A 22,020-nucleotide genomic window follows, 5' to 3' on the forward strand; every position below is an offset into this window, starting at 1 on the left:
CCAGCCGACACCTGCTCCTCGGGTCCAGTCCGCAGTCCGGCCGACGCCTGTTCCTGTTCCCCAGTCACGAACCCAGTCAACTCCTGGTCATCCTCTAGAGGGGCTCTGCCTGCGACGCCGTCCTCCTGCTCGCCCTCCAGAGAGACCCCGTCTTCGCCGCCATCCTTCTGCCCAACCTTCGGAGAGACCCAGTCTTCACCTTCGGCCTCCAGAACTTCTCCGTCTGTTTGCCCGACCTCCGGGTTGCCCCACTGAACTGCCCAGCCTGTCCGTAAGGCCCCCTGAGTTGCCCTGATTTGCCCCTTAGCATCAGTGGATGCTCTCCTGCTCTGCCCCTGTGGTCCCAGGCTCCTTCCCTTGCCTGGTTACTTTCCTTCCTGTTCCACTGGAGGAGCTGTCTATATAGTCTCTGTGCTTCCCTTTGTCTGAGTCGGTTCTTCTGTAATTGTCTTCGGACTGCTGTTGTTATCCCCTGTGATTCCTCGTGTCACCTAGCGCTTTTGGTTCCTGTTCATGTTCCTTGTGTGTTTTGTAAGTAGTCACTTTTCTGATATTAAATTAATTTCTTTCCACCTACTCCCTTGTGTTTTCGGCTACATTTTGGCCTAGCTTAACCACAAACTTGACAGTTAAGGCGGGGCAGACAATCACCGAACAGGGAAACAGGACAAAGACAGGAAGTACAAACATTGAGACACAAGGAAACCACTAAAAAATAAAATTTGAAGTGACAAAATCCAAACATAAACTCAAACATAAAATGTCTGCCATGGCAAACCATGACAAAATTGAGATAACAAGCTAACAAGTGACTGATGAATTATGTAATTCATCAAAGGAGCTGATAAATGAAAGAAAGCAATTAGGATGTGTCTGGCAATAAATGTAAGTACATCTGGTCTCTTGGGTAGGATTCAACAGCCAAGACAAAAATAATAATACTAGGTTTGGTACACTGGTCTTGTTTCATGGAAATCAAATTTTTGATTTTCATGCCAAAGAATTTACTTTTTGTTAAAGACAGAGTCTCACTTTAAAACTTGCTGCTCAGAACCAGGGTTTCTCTTTCTCCACCAGTAACCTCCAGACATGATTAAAGCATTTTAAAATCAAGTAATCCAGCATCTCAGCATGATTCAGTGGTTAATCTGTTGCTCGTCGGGTTTGAAAACGTGTTCCTTTTACTACCGGCTGATGCCACAAAAACTCAGTGACTTTTTCTCAGTGATGCTGAATCACAGCCTCAACCAGAGCTCTTCCCCTCCTCGTGATGTCACAGCCGTAACAGCCGCCTGCCTCCTAAAGCCGGCAGCAGGGGGGAGAAGTCAGTCACTGTACTGGGCTTCCCGCTGCAGAGCTGCACTCTGAATCCTCCCTGAGCGTTGGTTTCAGACAGACAGAAGAGAAGAAGCAGTAGAGGACAAACTACTCCTGGAAAAATATTAACAGAATTAAAATAATAATAATAATAAAAAAAATTCTCCTGAATGGCTCTGGTGCATGGGACCTGCAGCAGAAACATGGAGAGGTCAGACCACGATATGAAAGGAAAGTCCAAGAGGAAGAGGAGGAGGAGGTGTAAAGGCAAAGGTTAGTAAAACAGGCGTGTCTGGTGAAGTTTATGTGGGGAATGCAACACCAATTCTCATGTTAATGTGAAGGGTTTACAGTGACTTTCTTATCATATTGTTTTTTAAAGATGGTTCACATTAAATTATCCTCTGAGACTTTTTTGTACTTTATGGCATTTTTTAAATAATGGAACTATAATATTCTTAAACAGGCTTAGTTTTGCTGTGACATTAGGTTTTGGCTACATTATATTACATCACAAAAATTGATTTGGCTCATGATTTATTATTCTTTTCAAAGTAACTTAACAATATTTATTCAGTGCGTTCAGGAAATGAGTTTAACAAATTAGTGCAATCGTCTTGAAGTAATTTTTATAGTGTGTTTATAGTAACTTTAATACACTTGATGGTTTAACCTTAACCATATGTTTATTATTGTAACCATGATGACGAACGTCCTCTAACCTTAACAAATTGATTGTATTAATCCAAACCTTGCTCTTTCTCTAAACCTAACCAAGTTGTTTTTGTGCCTATAACCAAACAAACCTTTACCATAGCATTGTCACATCACGAAAGGTTTAGTTATTCATTATTCACCAGTGACTGTAAACTTTTTACCTGTGGCATATCTACAGCTACTTCAGGAAATGCTCCAATGAGTTGTATCAGAGGGACAGGAACAAACAACCAATATGGTCGTTTAGGTTTTGTTGGACTCATTGGTGTCTGCTATCAGATCAGTTTTCAATGCCATGCCAGTCAACGATATCTAGTATTGCCATAATTTTCAGATATGCCAGGTATTAGAATAAGTACTGGGAGAAATAAATTCATATGACACGTTCAATCCTTGTACTAATGAATTTTATCATTTGTTTGGCAGGTATTTAATGATAAAGCAACTACTGGACAAACTGTAGTATTGACCTGATGATGGTCAGAGAGTTTAGTTAAAATAACCAGAGTTATTACACGTCATAAACACAAATGTCCTCAAATGTCAGATATTTCAGTCTGTACCAAAGTGGCTGACACTGCAGATTCCTGCTGCTGCAATGGATAACAATGGGAGAAACCTCAGGCAGCAGTAGCGCAATTGTAATATTCAACAAGCAGTGACTACTATACTATAATAACATAAATCTAAGGTAAGAGAATTACAATATATTTAACTCAGGTATTCATATGAAGAGAAAGCAACCATAAGGGAATGTACTTTGCACCCAGAGATAAATGTTGGTCTTATCCTCAAAGCCCCTGGTTGATGCTTCTGGAGGAAAGTCACAATAATGTCTGTGTAGATTTGTATCGGCTCATATTTCACGCACGCTGTGTTCAGACAAAGCAACACGAGTAGATCAGAGGCTCAAGTGGTGGAACAAAAGTCTGAAAACACAGTACGCGTCCCTCTCTATTTACTCTGTATTACTTATGTGCATAAATGTAATGATGCGACCGCTGGCAATCATAATTACAGTCGTCTGGGCAACAGGTCAGCATTTTAGGATTAAACTGGTATTGTTCTCCACATGCTAATCCTGAGTAAATGCGGCAGATTACTCTGTGATGGCTTTTATATTAAGTCCAATGGTTATTCAAAGTGCGCTAAGCCTATTCTACTTTCATTAATGACCCATTGGCCTTTTTTTTTTTTTTTTTTTTGTGCATCAATGCCGGAGTAAGAGTGTATCCTCTCTGAACAAAAATAAATGCTTCCAGAAAATCATTACTCAACATCGCTCCTTAAATCCCACTATTTTAGGGCCAGGATGCACTTAGCTAATGCTTCCATTGTATCTGGCGATGAGCGCTACTTTCACACCAGCTGTCATTTTAGAAACAGAAGGCGGCATCTTTTTCTTAAATGTTTACAATACAGTTCTGTGTGAGTGCTGTATACTCCCTATTTATCCAACAGTAAAACAACAATGTTCAAGTTTTTCTTTTGCTTTGGGAGGTTGAGTTTTAACTCCACCTGCATGAATGCAATTATTCAATTATTTGTGCAGAAATAGTGAGAAAAAAAGACGCGTTTGAGTTTTTTCTGTCAAGTTACATAAAGATATTCAATTTAATTTAATTATTTCATCTCGTATTGGGCCTTAGAGATCCTCCATTAGTGGAGGAGCAGTTTGGCTGGTTGTGAGATCATTTCCTTTATGCAACCCTCCAGCAACAGTTACCTTAAAGGAACAGTTCAACATTTTGGAAAGTAGACTAAAATAATCCCTTTGCCTATCAACCTCTGAGAGGAGATGTGAAAATTGCTGTTATTCTCATGTCTGTGTGTTAAATACACAACTGGAGCTGGATGGTGAATTGCCTAGCTTAGCATAAATACTGGAAACATGGGGAGAATGGCTAACCTGATCAAGAAACTAGTCATGACTCCAGTTTTTCTGTTTGTATACAGATTATTATTATTCTCCCGCCCCCCTGCTCTCAGTCTTTGTGCTAAGCTAGGCTTGGCTAAACTAGAGTTTGTTATTGATCTTCTCATCTAAGGCTTGGAAAAGATGTGAAAATAAGGAGAACCGGTATTTCCCAAAATTTGCCAAAAGGGTTCAATAATCAAGGGAAAAGGTTCAGCAGTGGAATGATATTGGTTATGATGAAAGTAAAGTTAAGCAAAGTAAAGGTCAGATATGAGTGCATGAGCATTGATTTGATCATTTCTCTTTGCATAGCCTCTCTGGATATTGCAAAATGTAACATGGATACAGATAATTTGCGCAGTCCGAGACAGAAAGAACATTCTTAATAATTTACACTGGAAAATAACTCAACCTGAGTCTGAAGCTTTATACAAGAAAATGACTGAGGTAGCAGAACACTAAGTTACACAGCAACATAAAATGGGGTTAAATTTGGTTGAAAATTGAAAGTTTTCTAGTTGTCTATGTTAAATACAACAACATTTCAATGACTATGTTTCAGTGTGAAGCAGGTCTTAATCTATATTGAAACAAAATTGTAGAAATACTGCTGCTCACTTGGAAAACGCTGAATGAGGTTGAAATAGAAACAAATCCAAATCAAGAACTTTCTAGATCTAAATAGTGAGAAACCTTATTTTAGCTCCTTTTTTACAGAAAACTCAAATTCTCTCTCCCTCTTAGGAATTATTGGACAGTCTATTGAGTACATAATGAAATTATGCTGTTAATAAGGATTTTTTTCCCTCTGTGCACAGATGACAGGATGAAGTTGTTTGTGGGTTTTTCAGTAAAAATAAATGACCATTTTGCTATAAAATCCCCTTCTGCTGGCTTTTCAGTCAAATTAACAAACTGTCATTTGTTGGCTGTAACGTCTATTCAGAGAAATGATTTGATTGTCCTGCTTTTAGCGAGGATTATGATTCTGCAGCATGGAACAGACAGCTGCTGTCTGTGATGAGTCTGTCAGTAGTTTTCTGATGACGTGTCACGCGTTTGGACATATCTGTGTATTGGATGCATTTTGGATAAGTGAGCTCCATCGTGCAGTCAAACTTAGTGGGGCATGTCAGTGTGCAATTTCACTGATGGATTCGGCAATCTCCACACTTCTCTGGGGCTCTGGCTTCATGAAAACATTAGCAATATGGTTTGTGTGCCCATTTAACTTAATTGCAGCGATGCTCAGCGGGTAAAGTGTGGTACTAACTCTGCACGGGTTAGGGGTCCCATTTCTTCTGAAGCTCAGTGTGAAGGGAACTGCTGCTAACACGGACAAGGTTTGAGCTTCAATCCACACTGGGGCTGAATATTATGGAGGACCAGGGATGTCACAGGAAAAGTAATTAAGCATTTCCTTAATTTCATATTTTAATAAGCATTAAAAATAGGAATTGTAAAAAATTTTTATAAATGAACGATTAATCCATCATTAAACACTTCAGATTTAAAAATGGATTTACAAAAACTGCATAAAACTCTCATTAAATAAACCATTTATAAATACATTTATTAATTCATGAATAAATAATAGAATTTGAAAAGACATTTCAAAAATGGGAATACATTCCTGGATTTCTTCCTCAATTCCTATTTCCTTTTTCCAGCTGCTTTTCCTTTTCCTGTTAGCTTATTGATTAGCTTGGTCAGTTAGCCTTTCTGTGAAACTCTGAGCCAGTGCTGGTAAAAACCAGGCTCAACAACTTGGCCATGGGATGTAACAAGCTCTTTGATTGGTTGGATAGCTAACCAGTCATCTCAAAAAATATTGACAAAAAAACTAATAATTGCTGGATCTTATACTTGGAGGATGCTCTGAATTTAATAACAGTTCCCATAATGCTTTGTGAGATGTAAACAGGAAGTATGTTGGCATGGATACAGTGAGTTAAACTAGAGTCCTGTTTTTTTTATTATTTTTTCTTTACATTTTGACCAACTGACCATTAAAAGTGTGTCGAATTAACTATTAGTAGTTGTAGTCTGTTCTCTCCACGCAGGAAAGAAAATGATGTTTGACATGGATCTGTGGTGAAATAACAAACACTCAGGTGCAACAATTACAGAAAAAGACAATAAATGAATCAAAGTTTGCAAATAGAGCATATACTTGCAAATGTGCTTGATTGCAGTTTTCTAATCACCCAGTTGCCGGCTCATGATTAACCCATGATTTCTGCATGTGTATAATGTCTGTGGGTTCAGATTTGACCGAGTTATGACTCAGAGAAGAAGGGTGATGGTTCACCCCAAATTGAATTTCAATAGCTAGCTAACATAAGCCAACATTTGTTTATGGACCTGATTGACGACAGCAGCAGCTTTGACACTGTTGCATTAAGAGTTATTTTTTGAGTTTAGTTTCAGCAGCTGAAGCTTAGCTGCCTGCTAACTTTAGCTTTGACTAGAATAATTTCTTACTACTATGGTTACTTTGTTTATAAAGCATAAAATTACAGGTAAGATGTGTGAAAGATTAGCAGAACCACATCTTTTCCTTACCTGCCATGTCTGTTGTGACGTAAGAAATGTACTGTGCATGTGTTGGGTTTTCTACTGTTGTCATTTTGTTCTGACTTTTTCTAAAAGTTATTTAAACAGCTGCTTTTCTAAAGATACAGAATGGACAGATGACCACGATAATCTGTTTGGACGTTAAGGGTCTTTTTTTATGTCTGGGTCAGTCTGAGATGTTTTTGGGAAAATTGCAGTAAATTCTATTTAATGGTCCTCTCATTACATTTGTTTTGGCCTGCGTGATCACACAGAGATCCAAGTACTAAACAAACCCATGAGTATGGTCACACACACAGCAAGGGACTCTACAAATCAATCGCATATCACATAAACATGTCATTACTTGACAAGGGCCTGGTTCTCACATCAGCAAACACTCATTTTGGTGTTTAATTTCTAGCAAAAGTAAAATCTACATGTTTTAATGCATACATTTTTTTGGGTGAGAATATTATTAGCTACGCTGGTGACATGGCTCTGTGGATGGTTGGTGGAGGGATGGGGGGTGGGCCAGGTGAAATGTTTCACCAACTATGAGATGCATCTTCTTAATGTTACTCATTGTGAGCATGATAGAATGCTAAAGCTAGCATGCAGCTCAAGGCACTGTGACAAGTCTTGTGACATACTAGTATTGCCACTTTTAGATAAATACATACAGTATCTGAGTTCTTCTTGTCACAAGTGGCAGGCTAATATAGCTTTACCCAGAACGTCAAACAACACGCACCAGACTTCAGAGAAAAAAATTCAACTTCTTAGTAAATGATCCAGATCTGCGCCAAAATTGAATGGGTGGTTCCCTGGCCCGTGCGCCATCCTGCCACCAAGCTAGGTGTAAATTGTCTGGGTACATTTTGCATAATCCTGTTGATAAATAAACTGACACAGGTGAAAACAGAACCTCCTCGGTGGAGGTAACAATAACAACAGATAGAGTCCACAGTCAGAGACAAATGAAACCCAATCTTTCAAACTGATAAAGTGACAGTAAAGCAGCAGGCGAGGGCATTAAAAGTTGAAACAAGGCCATTTTCAGCAGTCAACAGCCTGCCATAGATTATTGCTGTCATCCTTATTATCTCTCGTTGCAGTTTCATTGCACATTACCATATGTTTCAGGCAATAATTTCATCACTCATTTCCAAATAACGATCATCAGCCTGTTGATTTGAAAGCAGACGTTTAGCTTTGGCTGGCTTTGTTGCTTGAGTGTGATTTGATGAGCTGATGCACTGAACTAAATTTAGGCTTAGACTGAGAAAGGCTTTGTAGTCTGTTCTCTCCACGCAGGAAAGAAAATGATGTTTGACATGGATCTGTGGTGAAATAACAAACACTCAGGTGCAACAATTACAGAAAAAGACAATAAATTAATTAAAGTATGCAAATGGAGCATATATTGCAAATGTGCTTAAATGCAGTTTTCTAATCACCCAGTTGCCGGCTCATGATTAACTGATGATTTCTGCACAGACAGACTATAACTATCAGTGTAAGTTTTAAGCCTAGTTACTGACTTAATTCAGATTCTACTGTTTTCTTTTTATTAAGACCTGGTTAATTAAAGAAACTTGATTTTAAATGCTTCTAAATCCCTCTTAACAGCCAGAGCACAGTGAATGGAAACTTAAATGTAGTCTGTCACATCAGTTTATTATGAACACAAAACAAATCACCAAAAAATAAACTCACAAAAAAGGAAGGAAGATTTGGAGCCAAGGAATTAATGTGCATGTGGAATCTTTTAAAGCTGCATTCATTATTTTTGCCATGTTATCACCTAATGAAGTTGTTATAGTGGGTGTAAGCAGCCTATTTACACAGACAGTTACCTGGTATAACTTCTTCCTCTTATTTTGTGTACACTATGGCCCAATTCCAATCCAGCCCCTCCCCACTCTAACTCCATTTGCATGTTTGTGTCAAGGGTCTGTTTCAAACTAATGACCCTGGTGATTAGAGTGGGCCCTCTAAACACTAATACTTAAGGGTCCCATATAGTCTAAAGGTAGATGTCTGTGTGTTGTTTGATTGTAAAGCAGCTCTAGGTTCTATATTAATACTGTGAAAGTATCAAAGCCTCAGTCCACAGAGAAATGCACACAGCCTGTATTCAGAAACTGAGCCTTAAAACCAGCCGTCAGGACTTCTGGAACTTTGGCCCTGTTCAGACCTGGTATTAACATGCGTCTTCAGTTGATCCGATCACAAGTGGTCAGGTTTCAGTTCGTCAGTTCACACCTGACTTTAAAATGCCTCTCCACATGCATCTCGATTGACCACTTGTGATTAGAGCTCACTTCCCCACTTTATATGCAAATAAACACGTATGCGTTGTTGTTTTTAGCCAATCAACAGACGGGTCTGTCGTCAATGGGCTTCTGTGTGTTGTGTGTGTTTGAGTGAGAGAGAGAGAGCAAGACAGAGAGCAAGCAGGGCATGGAGGGTTGAGCAAATTAATGCGCTGTGCACGGCTCTTACGGTGAAATAAGGTTTGATCCATTTGAAATAGTAAAACATTTTCCGTTCATTATGAAGCTGTGTTGGGACTAATCAGACTGTGTCAGAGGACGTCAGTAGAGTAGCTGGTCCTTCAGTGTGGCTCAGGACACATTTGCATTCACACTGCTAAAAGAATGTAGCCACATGTCGACCAAATCACTGAATGTGGTCTGAGTGATCGGATCTCAGATGCGTCCTCAATGCATCTTGGGTGGGTTCACCCCAGAACTTAGAGCTGTCTACTTGTGATCGGATCACCCGCTCTTAATACCAGGTAGGAACTGAGCCTTTGTGGTGACAACAAAGCAGTCAATACTCTCAGCCCCGCCCACCCAGACCCACCATCCAACCTTGCAGGATTTGGTTTCTCTGAGTGTTTACCTGAAATTTGCTAGATTTATATTGTATCACTCAGAAAACAGTCAGTCAATTAGAAGAGAGGCTCAGAGCCTCCTTTGCTGACAGATCTGTTGTTACTAGAGCTCCAGAGAGAAGCCTGAGAGAGGAGATGCAAAACTACATTAAGATGGTTTTTATATCTTCTTATGGATCATCATTTCAAATAAAACACAGAAGAGGAAAATATTGAGCTTTAAATAAATCCCTTGCTCTGTGTCTGCTGGATGTGTAAATAGGCAATCAATTAATGCATCTTTAAGTTTAAGCAAATAAAACTACTTGGGTTAATAAGATGACGGTTAAAGCTGCTGCAGGATTTGAAAACTTTCTGACTTTGGTGTCTCCTAGTGGCAGAGATGCAAGTCTTATCCCCAACCCTGTGATTCATAAACATGCTGTGTTGTTATTTTCATTCACTTTGGGGTCTTAATCACTATTTTTTTCTATAACTTTGAGTATGTGTGTGTGTGTGTGTGTGTGTAAGGGTGTGTGTTTGTTTGCATGTTTGTGAAAGGGTGTGAACAGTACCCATTATGTGCATATGTTTATGTGTTCATCATCTAACTTGAATGTGCCGTCAGCGGTTTGCTCTCTCACCCCACCCACTCACCTACAGAGAGCTGATCAAAGCTCCAAGTGCGGCGTTATCAGAGCACATTTTCTCAGAGACGAAAGATTAAAAGAATCAGAGGGAAGGTTTTGCTTTATTATGTTGAGTTAGGAAACTAAAGACCACATTTTCTTCAGATCCTTTGTGAGCTGAGAAACAGTTGATTTATTCAACTTTTTTACTTTAGCGCATCTTCTTGCGGCAAGGAATTAGGTCAGCTCCACCACGCAGACTTTTCCTTGACTCCAAAATGAACATCAACAGGATTTTAAGGAGGATTTTTTTAGAAAATGGTGAAAATCATATCCGTCTTTCAATGTGAGGCAGTCTTTGGTCATCACGTTCTTTCAGGAAGCCAGAAAGTACAATAAAAACAAATCCTAAGAAATAGAAGATCATGAAATCTTCATCTCTCTGTAACTACTAGTCTTCAGTGTTACATTAGTTTTCAGACAAATAACTGTGGGACAAAAAAAAAAAACACAAGGCAAAGTTGCTTGAGGTAAAATTGTTAATGTGCACTTCAGGCTTCAATGGAGATTATGTTATACCAGAAACTTTTGGGAGGAAAGAGGCACATGACATAACATAGTTAAAGCTGTAAAAGTTAAGTTGAATGTTTTCAACATTTAAGCATGGACTTTTACAGGTTGCCAGATATGTAACTCAGATCTGAACAGCGTTTACATTAAAGTGGAGGCTCAGTTTTCATGATTTCATGATTTGTGAAAAATCTCAAAATAGCTTTGTCAAAGCTGTTTTAACGTAGATTTCAAAGCCTAACCAGGGACAGGATTCTGCAAATAAGCTTTAGCCTTTAGCAGGATGACTGTATATATAAAATCTGTTGCATTGCATAAGTTTATCTGTATGCTTCCTTTTATATAAACTCAGCATTATTGCACTGGAGGAGGAGTTTAGTGCAAACAACTTCAGATATATCTGATAAAGAACAACACATGATTTGAACCTAGACAAAGAAACCCCACTAGATGTAATTTCTAATCCCTTATCCTGTGTGTTGGTATAGATGTACTTAAATGAAGTCAGAAAGTCTATGGTAGGCCTATTTGTTGGCAGCTGTTCCTATCAAACCACTGAGCTATAATTTTATGATTTTTAGGATTTCAGTAGATATCCATTGTTACGTGATGAAAAACATACCATAAAAGATTTCTAGAAATCAGAAAGATATGGATTTGGCCAATGTGAGCTGTGATGGCCGAGTGGTTAAGGCGTTGGACTTGAAATCCAATGGGGTCTCCCCGCGCAGGTTCAAACCCTGCTCACAGCGATGTGACACTTTAACACTGATATAGGTTAAAACCTCCAGACTAGTATCTGCAGCCTGCTTCAAAGAAACCATAATGGGCACACTATTAGTCTCCTCCCCCAAACCATTCCAATGCTGGGAAAATATCACCCCTGAGAAACTCTCCACTGTGTCTTGGTCTATGTAGCTAATATTACCCCTTTGTGGCAATTGTAAGGTTATACTGTATGTATAATTGACAATGAGCCGCTTTCAATGACAGTATGGTTGCCACATAACAGCATGTACACATGTTCCATACTCACCCCAACTCTTTGCCCATTTTTAGATTAGCTAGGAGTTAGGTGGAGTCATGTACTGCAAAGATGGCAACGGTGGAGCAGCCCACTCTGAGCTTCAAAACTACTCTTCAGAAACCTGTGGGTGATCTGTATAACTATATATATATACATATATAAAGTTTGACATTGTGCCTTAACCTCTCGGCCATCACAGTTGCCACTTGATAATTTTATATCTATTTTTAGTACTTTTCTGTATTCTGTATCTATGTGTTCCTTCTTTTCAGGCTTTGCTGTTGTTACTTTAATGTTTCGGCAATTTCAGGTTTGATCAGGTCTGATTGTTTGAAAAAAAGTACACATGTGAGAGAAATTGAAGAGTCTTACCACAGTGTAACAGTTTTGTTTTTAGAACTTCTTCTGTTAGAAAACAAATACATGGTGCACAGTCATCGCTGTGAGCAGGGTTTGAACCTGCGCGGGGAGACCCCATCGGATTTCAAGTCCAACGCCTTAACCTCTCGGCCATCACAGCTGCAAAAGATGGGCACAATTATGATTTTCTACATCTAGAGGTGTTAAATCAAATCACAATAATTTGCTATTATTACAAGACCATAAGAATTAACTATTAGCTTAACCAGTGCATTGTTGTGTAAAAGATACTGGAATAAAGCAGACAAATAGATAAAAAAAAAATGTAAAATGTATATATTTAAAAGCTAATAAAGTAAATAATTCGACCTTTCCATGCTTAAGTATTATGGTGTCTATTTTATGATTACCTGGGAGTTAGGCAGAGTCAGGCATTGCCACTCTGAGCTTCAAAAGCACTTTCAGAAATCTTCATTCGGCTCTTTCTTTGAAGCACACTGAAGACAAAAATCTGTATAGCTGTTAAAGTGTCACATCGCTGTGAGCAGGGTTCGAACCTGCGCGGGGAGACCCCATTGGATTTCAAGTCCAACGCCTTAACCTCTCGGCCATCACAGCTGCTGTCGGCGATTTGTTTCAAATATGCCAAGAGAGATTTTTTCAGTAGGTGTCTGTCATTACATGATGAAAATATATTCCTTGGTTGGGAAATTAAACAGCCATACCAAATGATAGAGGCTAACATAATTGGAAACTTCAACAGTGACCAAAACACTTTGATTTCCAATCCAACAAAATACTATTATATCATGATTAAGTTTTGTAGTAGACACTTAACACCACCTGGAGTTACAGAAAGGGTCCTCTGTGAACTGTGTATCTTTGATCGCTGTGAGCAGGGTTTGAACCTGCGCGGGGAGACCCCATTGGATTTCAAGTCCAACGCCTTAACCACTCGGCCATCACAGCTGCAAAAGAAGGGCACAGTTATGATTTTCTACATCTAGAGGTGCTAAATCAAATCACATTAATTTGCTATTATTACGAGACCATAACAATTCACTATTAGCTTAACCAGCGCATTGTTGTGTAAAAGATACAGGAAGACAGCAGACAAATAGATAAAAACTGTAAAATATATAGATTATAATAATTCGCCCTTTCCGTGCAGCCCGGTAATTAATATGTCGCGGCCCTGTACCTGTCCACACCCTGGGGGTTGGGGACCTCTACAGTAGGAGACCTTGGTTTAAAGTACTAACTATTATGGCATCTATATTTGGATTACCTGGGAGTTAGACGGAGTCAGGCACTGCCACTCTGAGCTTCAAAACCACTTTCAGAAACCATCTTTCTTTGAAGCACTCATCGCTGTGAGCAGGACTTGAACCTGCGCGGGGAACCCCCATTGGATTTCAAGTCCAACGCCTTAACCTCTCGGCCATCACAGCTTCTGTAGCCAAGATGTTTCAAATATGCCAAGACATATTTCCAGCACTGAGAAATCTATTTGATGGGGCATTTCTATTCCTTGGTTGCGTATTTAAACAGCCATACAAGATGATAGAGGCTGTCATAATAAGAACCTACAACAGTGACCAAAGAACTTTGATTTCCAATCAAACATCTTGATATTCAGTTATTTCAGCGTCTAAAAGATGCAAGTTGGTCACAAGTCTCTAGTCTCAAACCATGGCTGGACTTTGTAATAGAGACTTAACACCATCTAGTTAGAGAAAGTATGTAGAGTCTATGATCGCTGTGAGCAGGGTTTGAACCTGCGCGGGGAGACCCCATTGGATTTCAAGTCCAACGCCTTGACCACTCGGCCATCACAGCTGCTGTTTAAAGATTTTATATCTATTTTTCAATACTTTTCTGCATTTGAAGTTTATTGATTTATTTCTGTCTTCTGTATCAATGTCTTCCTTGTCTACAAGCTTTATTGTTGTTGTCCAGTGTCAACTATTTATGTTTCGGCAATTTCAGGTGTTCTGATTGTTAGAAAAAAAGTTCACATATGTGACAGAAATTGGAGAGTCTTATCACAGTGTAACAGTTTTGTTTTAGAACTTCTGTTAGAAATAAAACACATGGTGCACAGTCATCGCTGTGAGCAGGGTTTGAACCTGCGCGGGGAGACCCCATTGGATTTCGAGTCCAACGCCTTAACCTCTCGGCCATCACAGCTGCTGTTGGCAAGATGTTTCAAATATGGCAAGACAGATTTTTTCAGTAGGTGTCTGTCATTACATGATGAAAATATATTCCTTGGTTGGGAAATTAAACAGCCATACCAAATGACAGAGGCTGTCATAATTGGAAACTACAACAGTGACCAAAACACTTTGACTTTCAATTCAACAACATATTATTTTAGCATGATTGAGTTTTGTAGTAGAGACTTAACACTACCTGGACTTATAGAAAGGGTCCTCTGTGAACTGTGTATCTTTGATCGCTGTGAGCAGGGTGTGAACTTGCGCAGGGAACCCGCATTGGATTTCAAATACAACGCCTTAACCACTCGGCCATCACAGCTGCAAAAGAAGGGCACAGTTATGATTTTCTACATCTAGAGGTGCTAAATCAAATCAAAATAATTTGCTATTATTAAAAGAAGATAACAATTCACTATTAGCTTAACAGCATTGTTGTGTAAAAGATACAAGAAGACAGCAGACAAATAGATAAAACTGTAAAATATATATATATTATAAAAACTAATGAAGTAAATAATTTGTCCTTTCATTGTGGCCGGGTGATGAATATGTCGCGGCCCTGTAACGGTCCACACCCTAGGGGTTGGGGACCTCTACAGTAGGAGACCTTGGCTTAAGTACTAAGTATTATGGCGTCTATTTTTTGATTACCTGGGAATTAGGCATAGTCAGGCACTGCCAGTCGGAACTTCAAAATCACCTTCAGAAATCTTCATTCAAACAATCCATTAAGCTCTTTCTTTGAAGTACACTGAAGATTTTAATCTGTATGACTGTTAAAGCATCACATCACTGTGAGCAGGACTTGAACCTGTGCGGGGAGACCCCATTGGATTTCAAGTCCAACGCCTTGACCACTTAGCCATCACAGCTTTTGTTGGTGAGCTGTTTCAAATATGCCAAGACAGATTTCCAGCACTGAGAAATCTATTTGATGGGGCATTTCTATTCCTTGGCTGTGTATTTAAACAGCCACACAAGATGATAGAGGCTGTCATAATAAGAACCTACAACAGTGACCAAAGAACTTTGATTTTCAATCAAACATCTTGATATTCAGTTATTTCAGCGTCTAAAAGATGCAAGTTGGTCACAAGTCTCTAGTCTCAAACCATGGCTGGACTTTGTAATAGAGACTTAACACCATCTAGTTAGAGAAAGCATGTAGAGTGTATGATCGCTGTGAGCAGGGTTTGAACCTGCGCGGGGAGACCCCATTGGATTTCGAGTCCAACGCCTTAACCTCTCGGCCATCACAGCTACAACAGAAAGCCACAGTTATGATTTTCTACATCTAGAGGTGCTAAATAAAATCACAATAATTTGCTATTATTACAAGAAGATAACAATTCACTATTAGCTTAACCAGCGCATTGTTGTGTAAAATTTATGGGAAGACAGCAGACAAATAGATAAAAACTGTAAATATATATATATATTGTAAAAACTAATAAAGTAAATAATTTGTCATTTCTGTGCAGCTTGGTAACGAATATGTCACGACCCTGTACCGGTCCACACCCTGGGGGTTGGGGACCTCTACAGTAGGAGACCTTGGCTTAAGTACTAAGTATTATGGCATCTATATTTGGATTACCTGGGAGTAAGACGGAGTCAGGCATTGCCACTCTGAGCTTCAAAAACACTTCAGAAACCTTCATTCATACAATGCATTACACTCTTTCTTTGAAGCACACTGAAGACTTACATCTGTATGACTGTTAAGGTGTCACATCGCTGTGAGCAGGACTTGAACCTGCGCGGGGAGACCCCATTGGATTTCAAGTCCAACGCCTTAACCTCTCGGCCATCACAGCTGCTGTTGGCAAGATGTTTCAAATATGGCAAGACAGATTTTTTCAGTAGGTGTCTGTCATTACATGATGAAAATATATTCCTTGGTTGGGAAATTAAACAGCCATACCAAATGATAGAGGCTGTCATAATTGGAAACTACAACAGTGACAAATAGATAAAAACTGTAAAATATATAGATTATAATAATTCGCCCTTTCCGTGCAGCCCGGTAATTAATATGTCGCGGCCCTGTACCTGTCCACACCCTGGGGGTTGGGGACCTCTACAGTAGGAGACCTTGGTTTAAAGTACTAACTATTATGGTGTCTATTTTTGGATTACCTGGGAGTTAGACGGAGTCAGGCACTGCCACTCTGAGCTTCAAAACCACTTTCAGAAACCATCTTTCTTTGAAGCACTCATCGCTGTGAGCAGGACTTGAACCTGCGCGGGGAACCCCCATTGGATTTCAAGTCCAACGCCTTAACCTCTCGGCCATCACAGCTTCTGTAGCCAAGATGTTTCAAATATGCCAAGACATATTTCCAGCACTGAGAAATCTATTTGATGGGGCATTTCTATTCCTTGGTTGCGTATTTAAACAGCCATACAAGATGATAGAGGGTGTCATATTAAGTAACTACAACAGTGACCAAACCACCTTGATTTCGAATTAAACATCTTCATATTCAGTTATTTCAGCGCCTGAAAAGTGCAAGTTATTTGCAAGTCTCTAGTCTCAAACCATGGCTGGTCTTTGTAATAGAGACTTAACACCATCAGTTATAGAAAGCCTGTAGCGTCTATGATCGCTGTGAGCAGGGTTTGAACCTGCGCGGGGAGACCCCATTGGATTTCAAGTCCAACGCCTTGACCACTCGGCCATCACAGCTTCTGTCTGCAAATTTTATATCTATTTTTTAATACTTTTCTGCATTTGAAGTTTCTTGATTTATTTCCGTATTCTGTGTCTATGTCTTCCTTCTCTTCAGGCCTTACTGTTATTGTCCAGTGTCAAGTAATAATATTTAGGCAATTTCAGGCATTCTGATTGTTTGAAAAAAAGTACACATGTGACAGAACTTGAAGAGTCTTATCACTGTGTAACAGTTTTGTTTTAGAACTTCTTCTGTTAGAAAACAAGCACACAAGTCCAATGCCTTAACCTCTCGGCCATCACAGCCTCTGTTGGCATGTTGTTTCAGTAGGTATCTGTCATTACATGATAAATACAATTCTTGGTTGGGATTTAAACAGCCGCACAGAATGACAGGAGGAGCAGGAGCTGAACGTGCGGAGGGAATCCCCATTGGATCTCAAGTCAAACGCCTTAACCTCTTGGCCATCTCAATCGCTGTTTTACAATTCAATATTTATTTTTAGTACTGTTCTGTATTTGATCTATGTCTCCTTTCTGTTGAGTCTTTACTGTTATTGTAGTGTCACTATGTATGCTTTGGCAATTTCAGATGTTTTGATTGAAAAAATATACTCATATGTGATAGAAATTGAACATCCTTATAACATTACCATAGTTTTGATGTAGAACTTCTGTTAGAAAACATATACATGGTGCACAGTTTTCGCTGTGAGCAGGGTTTGAACCTGCGCGGGGAGACCCCATTGGATTTCAAGTCCAACGCCTTAACCTCTCGGCCATCACAGCTTCTAACGGCAATACAATACAATACAATACAATACAATACAATACAATACAATTGAGAAAATATCCAAGTACGCACATTTTTTCAGCCAAGTTCTATCAGTGTGATGTTCAAAGTAATAGACAACTGAATATGAAACTGCTCGGCAGGCGCTTAAATCAAATATCTTACTTGTGCTCCATTAGTTATAATAATCCAAATGTGGCCTTGTGCTCAGGTGTTGTAGAAAGTCTCTCATTAGGGTATGGATGCCTTAACCTTTGGCCATCACAGCTACAAAACATTCTACATCTAGAGGTGCTAACTCAAAGGCATTCTTAAAGATAATTCTCTTCTCATCCAAAAGGCTTCTGCAGTTTGATTCATTGGTGGAAAGTTTCAGCCATTTAAACTCTGACAGCTCGTTCACACCTTAAGCGTCTTTCAGGTCAAATGTGGATCATTAGTCCACCTGGTTGTCAGGTGACAGTCATTAGAGTCACACCTGGCTTTCTTGGGGTTGTCTTTTAAAAGACAATTTTCTCTAATGTGCTTTCAAACCTAACCTGTTGATTGGTTTTGTCTCATGTGAAAGCTGTCAACTCGTGAGGACCGAAAAAGCTAGACAGACTTGAACATGCGGGTCTCAGCCCACATCCATGTGCACAGTGTGGGCCAAGAAAATCAAACTGAACAGGAATGACAGCAACCTTATACTCAAAAGACCCAAACTCAATTAAAGGATTGCTCAGATGCTCTAAAAAGATGATGTGCAGGAAGGCTTTTACTGATGCAAGCCACAAGGATCTTTGTTGCATGATGTCCTTCCCAGGAAGCTTCAGGAAGGCTTTCTCTATAGTTTGCATTAAATATTCAATGTCACTGTGAGCAGGGTTTCAACCTGTGATGGGAGTCCCTGTCGGATTTCTAATGTCTTAACCACTCTGCCATCACAGTTGTTTTCTTGGGTAAGCTTGAGTAGGGTAAGCCACCCAAGTCTTGTTGTGGGCTATTTTCTATAGCAATACCTGTAAGTTCATTGTGTTGCAGAAATGAATAAAGATAAACACCTCACTCTTTCCAGGCTCATAAAAACACCAGGATACTGAGTGAATATAAGTAATAAGTAAGAAAGGTTTCGGTAGTCATATCCAGTGAGGAAATATTAACCCAAACTTCCATGATTACAAATATCATTACCAATAACGAGGCATTCGATAGAGAAATTATTACAAAAAGTTTCCATATTTCTTTGCCCTTGAGGAAAGACAGTGCACATTACAAGTAAATGAAACCCGCTTGCCATTAATTACGCTTAGCAAATGAGATTATCCACAGCTGTCAGACCACACACACACACCGGACAGCGAGCGGGTGCTTTTTTCACTTCCCCCCTGCCATGCCTAATTTCATTATTCTATTAAATAAGGTTCATTAACAGTGGCTGGATGGAGAAACTCTGCTTCTAAGGTTTGATAAACACAAGCACTGTAATAATATGAAGCGACGCAAGCTTCCTGTTCTCATTCCTGCACGGCTCTTTTGTCTCCATTCTCACACCGTCCAGAGAATTGCTGTGTTTTGGCTCTAAGTGATTGTTCTGCAAAGTATTAATGCTTTTTAAACTTTTATTCTATTTTTGCACTGTCTGCTATCACTGATGCCTTTACTAGACAAGATAAAAGAGTAAAGTGAGAAATGCAGGTTGAAACTGAAATGAATAGTTCCTCTGAAGTACAAGACGGTTCTGTGTGTTACAGGTGGCAGCTGTGATGTGACTGGTTAAGGTGTTGGACTCCCTTGCACAGGTTTAAGTTCTGCTCACAGCGATGAATGACTTTAACAGTTCCCTCTACTGGACCTTCAGTCATTCACATAAAAGACATGCACATTGTAAGATGCCTGCAATTCTTAGATATACACCCACTGTGCCGCTGCTCCTCTGCATCCGAGGAGCCCGTTGGCATGGTTCATGCATCTGTGCAGGATGCCTTCCAGACTCCTCCTTGGTGAGGTGTTTTGAGCATGTTTAACCAGCAGGAGACCCCGTGGCAGACCCAGGCCACGCTGGAGAGATTATGTCTACTTTGCCTGGCTTGGAAACAATTTATATTCCCCCCGGAAGTGCTGGAGGTGGTGGCAGAGGGATGATGGATGGTTGGATCTTATAACATTTTATATGGTGGTGTTGGCATTTATTCTTGAAATCATAGAGAAAACAGGTTTAAAGCAATATTTTTTTTTGTCCTCGTGTCCAGCTGCTGTCGTCATCACACAATCTGCCATCTTGCCAACAGCATCTGGTTTCAACATGTCATGTAGTTCTTTGTGATTTTAACAATTTTAAGTTGCGCCCCCTGCTCAAAGTTACATCCACTTGGAGTTTTGGAGTTTGCAGACAAGCTCCTCTCTGCAGCTGTGATGGCCGAGTGGTTAAGGCGTTGGACTTGAAATCCAATGGGGTCTCCCCGCGCAGGTTCAAACCCTGCTCACAGCGATGTCTATGTTCAGCACAAATGAACCAAGTGCTAAAGCTTTAAAGAAGCCCATCTTGTATGTTGTGGTAACTCACACTAGAATTTTCAACTTCGTGGCCAGAACATGGATCATGGATCAATGAGCATTAACACTCAACACTTGGTTGGACTCAAAATAATATGAAGCGGCAAGATGCAGACAGCGTGGTCTCTTCTCCGTGCCAAGATTTATGTCACAGCTCAGTCTCAAGAGTTTTACAGTCTAAAATAATGCTCCAGTAACATTAAAACAATCTCAGTTCATAGCAGATCTCTGGACAGCAGCCACGAGGGAAATCAGAGTCTGGAGCTGCTCAAACTGCAGACAGCCCACCAAAATTTATGACCTGCCAGAAGTCCAAGTCCAAGAGCCAGATGGTTGATCGTTCAAGCAATTAATCAGACATCATCACCCCAAATAATTGAACATCGAACAACAACCAACCAAACCACCTATAAAGCGGCTCTGGCTGATATGATGGGATACAGTTCATTCCCTCGTCATTTACACGTTACATTAATATGTCAACAGGGTCTCCCTGTGCGGCCAGAGGAAACTCTTCTTAATTTGACTTGTGGACAGTTGTGCACATAACATGAAAATGGCATATATTAGTTAAATATTCACATTTTTTGTCTGTTCCATGTATGTATGTAGTATGTGTAATGACTTGTTGAAATGTATTTATAGTATATTTTTGTGTAATATTTTACTGTGACGTCTGTGCAAATAAACCAAATACAAATATTGGTGAAAGTCATAACTTTTGCCGCCTCTTGGGGTTTACATATTATGTAGGTTATCACACTGTCATGACGTTGAATTTTGGTCACCTGACATCATAACCTACAATGTTGGTGGCCAGCAGGGATTGAGGACACTCAGGTCACATTCTCAGATTTTATTTCTGGGATTTTGGGGTGTTTTAGTCACCTTTAGGGAGTTTCAACTTATTCAACTTACTTATATTTAAAGCCAATCCATCGCAGATGAATTTCAGTGTTTATGTCCAAATACATGGAAAATATTTGTTTCTCCTTCATGTGACAGTAGTATCACATGAACTGAATTTTCCACACTTTTATTATAAGGTCAACTTTCTGACTCATGTTTTTGACATGAGTTGATGAGGAGCACAAGAACCACCACAAGCCAGACGTTGATACTGCCAACCACTGCTTTTCACTAATGACTTGGACTAAACACTTGGATTTTCGAATATTTCTGAACCAGAGAACCTCATATCTACCTACCTGTGTTGCAAAACAGCAGCTGCAACTTCCATCTCTAAATTGCTGCACAAACCCATTTTGCAGATTTGCTTGTGATGGAGATTACAGGTAGATTAAGCAAACAATTTGTCATGTTGCAACCCGGGTAACCTCTAGTTAAATCAAGTGCAGAGTGTAATACTGCATTTCACAAATGGGTGTGAGTTAATGAAGTGCTACTTGAGGGAGAGAGAGAAAGTGTGTGTGTGTGTGTGTGTGTGTGTGTGTGTGTGTGTGTGTGTGTGTGCGCGGTTGCGTGTCTACGAGTGAGGGAAAATCGAGTGAGAGAAGAATGGAAAAGTGAAAATGACGGAAAGTGTGCGAAGGTGCGAGGGCTTAGCCGATGTAACCCAAAGACAAACACAGTTATTATCTTTTTCGTCCTAAAATAAATGGCCCCATTAGCTGTGATGATGCAGGTCATTAAAACACCTCCAACATGCACCTGCCGCTGCCTTCAGAAGCTCCAGACTCACATCATTACATTCACATCCCATCTCACAGCTCCCGCTCATATCAGCCCACCACTTAATGGCATCACACGCCTAATATAACTGCAAGGTGCAAGGTTAATGCAGAACAGTTTAGTCTGCAC

The 22,020-nt window shown here is 39.8% G+C and overlaps 1 protein-coding gene and 15 non-coding genes across 16 annotated transcripts in view; 3 read left to right on the top strand and 13 right to left on the bottom strand.

Annotated features, from left to right (window-relative positions):
* The first annotated feature begins 1,487 nt into the window (after positions 1–1,487).
* The window catches only part of LOC111233848 (double-stranded RNA-specific editase B2-like), a 38,955-nt gene continuing 18,422 nt past the window's right edge, over positions 1,488–22,020 (top strand). Inside the window, exon 1 of the mRNA XM_022761751.1 lies at positions 1,488–1,590. Within this exon, the coding sequence (XP_022617472.1) occupies positions 1,488–1,590 (103 nt within the window). The remainder of the gene's footprint in view (positions 1,591–22,020) is intronic.
* On the top strand, positions 11,259–11,340 carry trnas-uga. Its single transcript has one exon. It is a non-coding gene; the product is annotated as a tRNA-Ser (tRNA).
* trnas-uga lies at positions 12,054–12,135 on the bottom strand. The gene has a single exon. It is a non-coding gene; the product is annotated as a tRNA-Ser (tRNA).
* On the bottom strand, positions 12,512–12,593 carry trnas-uga. The gene has a single exon. It is a non-coding gene; the product is annotated as a tRNA-Ser (tRNA).
* On the bottom strand, positions 12,863–12,944 carry trnas-uga. The gene has a single exon. It is a non-coding gene; the product is annotated as a tRNA-Ser (tRNA).
* Positions 13,345–13,426, bottom strand: trnas-uga. Its single transcript has one exon. It is a non-coding gene; the product is annotated as a tRNA-Ser (tRNA).
* trnas-uga lies at positions 13,733–13,814 on the bottom strand. The gene has a single exon. It is a non-coding gene; the product is annotated as a tRNA-Ser (tRNA).
* On the bottom strand, positions 14,084–14,165 carry trnas-cga. The gene has a single exon. It is a non-coding gene; the product is annotated as a tRNA-Ser (tRNA).
* On the bottom strand, positions 14,435–14,516 carry trnas-uga. Its single transcript has one exon. It is a non-coding gene; the product is annotated as a tRNA-Ser (tRNA).
* On the bottom strand, positions 14,988–15,069 carry trnas-uga. Its single transcript has one exon. It is a non-coding gene; the product is annotated as a tRNA-Ser (tRNA).
* Positions 15,376–15,457, bottom strand: trnas-cga. The gene has a single exon. It is a non-coding gene; the product is annotated as a tRNA-Ser (tRNA).
* On the bottom strand, positions 15,933–16,014 carry trnas-uga. Its single transcript has one exon. It is a non-coding gene; the product is annotated as a tRNA-Ser (tRNA).
* On the bottom strand, positions 16,418–16,499 carry trnas-uga. The gene has a single exon. It is a non-coding gene; the product is annotated as a tRNA-Ser (tRNA).
* Positions 16,805–16,886, bottom strand: trnas-uga. Its single transcript has one exon. It is a non-coding gene; the product is annotated as a tRNA-Ser (tRNA).
* trnas-uga lies at positions 17,579–17,660 on the bottom strand. Its single transcript has one exon. It is a non-coding gene; the product is annotated as a tRNA-Ser (tRNA).
* Positions 20,053–20,134, top strand: trnas-uga. The gene has a single exon. It is a non-coding gene; the product is annotated as a tRNA-Ser (tRNA).

This window comes from Seriola dumerili, unplaced genomic scaffold, assembly GCF_002260705.1.
Source record: "Seriola dumerili isolate Sdu_G_001 unplaced genomic scaffold, Sdu_1.0 BDQW01000432.1, whole genome shotgun sequence".
NCBI classification, from domain to species: Eukaryota; Metazoa; Chordata; class Actinopteri; order Carangiformes; family Carangidae; genus Seriola; species Seriola dumerili.